The following is a 2,500-nucleotide window of genomic DNA, read 5'->3' as shown; positions in this document are numbered from 1 at the left end:
ACAGAATACTGTCGTCATAGACCGAGGGAACGACGGCATCGGAAATTTCGCCACGGGCATGATGCTGGGATCAGCGCTAGGCGGCTGGGGGCACGGCTGGGGCTTCGGCTACGGCTTTGGGGTTCCCATGCACGTGGGGTTCGGAGGCTTCCATGGCGCAGGGTTCCACAACCAGGTGAGCGCGAGCGAGTCTGTTGACTTGTGGTGTGAGTGAAGAGCTCCCTTGCCGGATCGATTAGTCCAAGAATTCTTTCCTCGCTCTGAGTACTCCCGTGGTAGAATGCCCTGAAAACACTTTCTTTCTTTCCTCGCTCTGAGTACTCCCGTGGTAGAATGCCCTGAAAACACTTTCTTTCTTTCCTCGCTCTGAGTACTCCCGTAGTAGAATGCCCTGAAAACACTTTCTTTCTTTCCTCGCTCTGAGTACTCCCGTAGTAGAATGCCCTGAAAACACTTTCTTTCTTTCCTCGCTCTGAGTACTCCCGTGGTAGAATGCCCTGAAAACACTTTCTTTCTTTCCTCGCTCTGAGTACTCCCGTGGTAGAATGCCCTGAAAACACTTTCGTCTAATTCTGCCTTATATTGGCTGGCCACGTATTGTTTCTATTTCAAAACTGATTGAACGAGCGAGATGATCCACAGGGCGCAGAACCCTTTAAGGCGCTCTCGGCAGCGTTCTCTGCATCTAGCATGCAAAGCGCAACACACTTAAGAAAGAGTACGAGTTTTGAAGCAAAAGGGGGGATAGCATCTGAAGGGCTATCTTTTAAATTCTGCGCATGTCATACCTAAGAGTTACTTCTTAGGTATGCCTTCGATACGTGTGCAGGCACGAGTGTATTCATGTGTATTTGTGTGTGCTCGAGTGCGCTGGTGAGTCTCTTTTATGCCATTGATATTGTCACAGCACAGATTTGCCTTTCCAGGAGACCAACATCACCAACAACTACAACATCACCAACAACGAGACCGTGAACAACGAGGGCGGGGCGGAGCCGGGGGACGCGACCGTGGGCGGCGAGCCTGGAGGCCTGGAGCCAGATGCGGAGATGGTGCCGGACGGAGGAGAGGATGATTACGGAGGCGTAGACCCCGGCTTGCTGGAGGAGGGATATGAAGACCCTGGGCTCCTAGAAGATACGGGCATCGACCCGGGCTTCATGGACGACGGGGGATTCGAGATGGGCGGCATAGACGATATGGGCGGAGACTTCGACGGCGGCTTCGATGGCGGTGGATTTGACATGGATATGGGTGACTTTGACATGGGGTTCTAATCTCTCTCTCGTAGAGTCAGAACCCGAAACACCGGTGTGCTTTATTAAGATGTATATTTTGTGCTGCATTTAACAGCCATAGTTTTAGAAAAAAGAAGATTGGTTATAGTGATCACTGATCATTGGTAACTAAAGTCTTCATTAGGTAAATGATATATGCATTTTATATTCACTATGTATATAATATGTGTATATATATGGGAGTATATGTATATACATATATATATATACATATATATATATATATATTACATATATATATATATATATATATATATATATACTATATATATGTAAATATATGATATATATATACTTATACATATATATGCTATATACCTATAACATAGTATATATTACATATATTATATATATATATAAATATATATATAACTATGAAATCATATATATATATGCATATATATATATATATCAATATAGTATATATATATATATAACTATATTTATATATTTATATATATCAGTCACTATATACTATATATACTATCTATATATATCTATATATATATATGTGTGTGTGTGTGTGTGTGTGTGTGTGTGTGTGTGTGTGTGTGTGTGTATTATAATGTATATATATATATATATATATATATATATATATATATATATATATTTATATGATATATGTATTAATATATGATTTTATAGTACAGAATATATATATATATATATATATATATATTTATATTATATATTATATATATATATATATATTAAGTATATATATATATATATATATATTATATAAATATAAAAATATTAATATATATATATTATATTATATATATACGTATATCTTATTTATATCAATATTATATATATAACTATATATATATATATATATATGTATATATATATATGGTAAATATATATATATTTATATAAATATATATAAATATATATATATATATATTATATATTTATATATATATATATATATATATATAAATATATATATATATATATAATATATATATATTATATATATATATATATACATGTAATATATATATATATTATATTAAAATATATATATATTCTATATATATAAATGTATATTAATATATTTATTAGATATACATATATATATATATATTTTTATAAATATATATATATATAATATATTTATATTTATGTATATATATATATATATACAGCAAAAATATATAACACACACACACACACACACACACACACACACA

At 33.4% G+C, this 2,500-nt stretch overlaps 1 protein-coding gene across 1 annotated transcript in view; it reads left to right on the top strand.

The window, feature by feature from the left end:
* The window catches only part of LOC122261804 (uncharacterized), a 30,934-nt gene extending 29,459 nt beyond the window's left edge, over nucleotides 1-1,475 (top strand). The window contains exons 8-9 of the mRNA XM_086551738.1: nucleotides 1-175; nucleotides 927-1,475. The exon at nucleotides 1-175 is cut by the window's left edge and continues 25 nt beyond it. Of these exons, the coding sequence (XP_086407864.1) occupies nucleotides 1-175; nucleotides 927-1,277 (526 nt within the window). The 3' untranslated portion in view covers nucleotides 1,278-1,475. The remainder of the gene's footprint in view (nucleotides 176-926) is intronic.
* Nucleotides 1,476-2,500: the final 1,025 nt, after the last annotated feature.

The sequence above is a fragment of the Penaeus japonicus genome, unplaced genomic scaffold (assembly GCF_977035675.1).
Source record: "Penaeus japonicus unplaced genomic scaffold, GWHDUDI00000001_assembly GWHDUDI00000025, whole genome shotgun sequence".
Taxonomy (NCBI): domain Eukaryota; kingdom Metazoa; phylum Arthropoda; class Malacostraca; order Decapoda; family Penaeidae; genus Penaeus; species Penaeus japonicus.
Note: the sequence above shows the minus strand (reverse complement) of the source record. Positions and strands in the feature narration are given on the sequence as shown.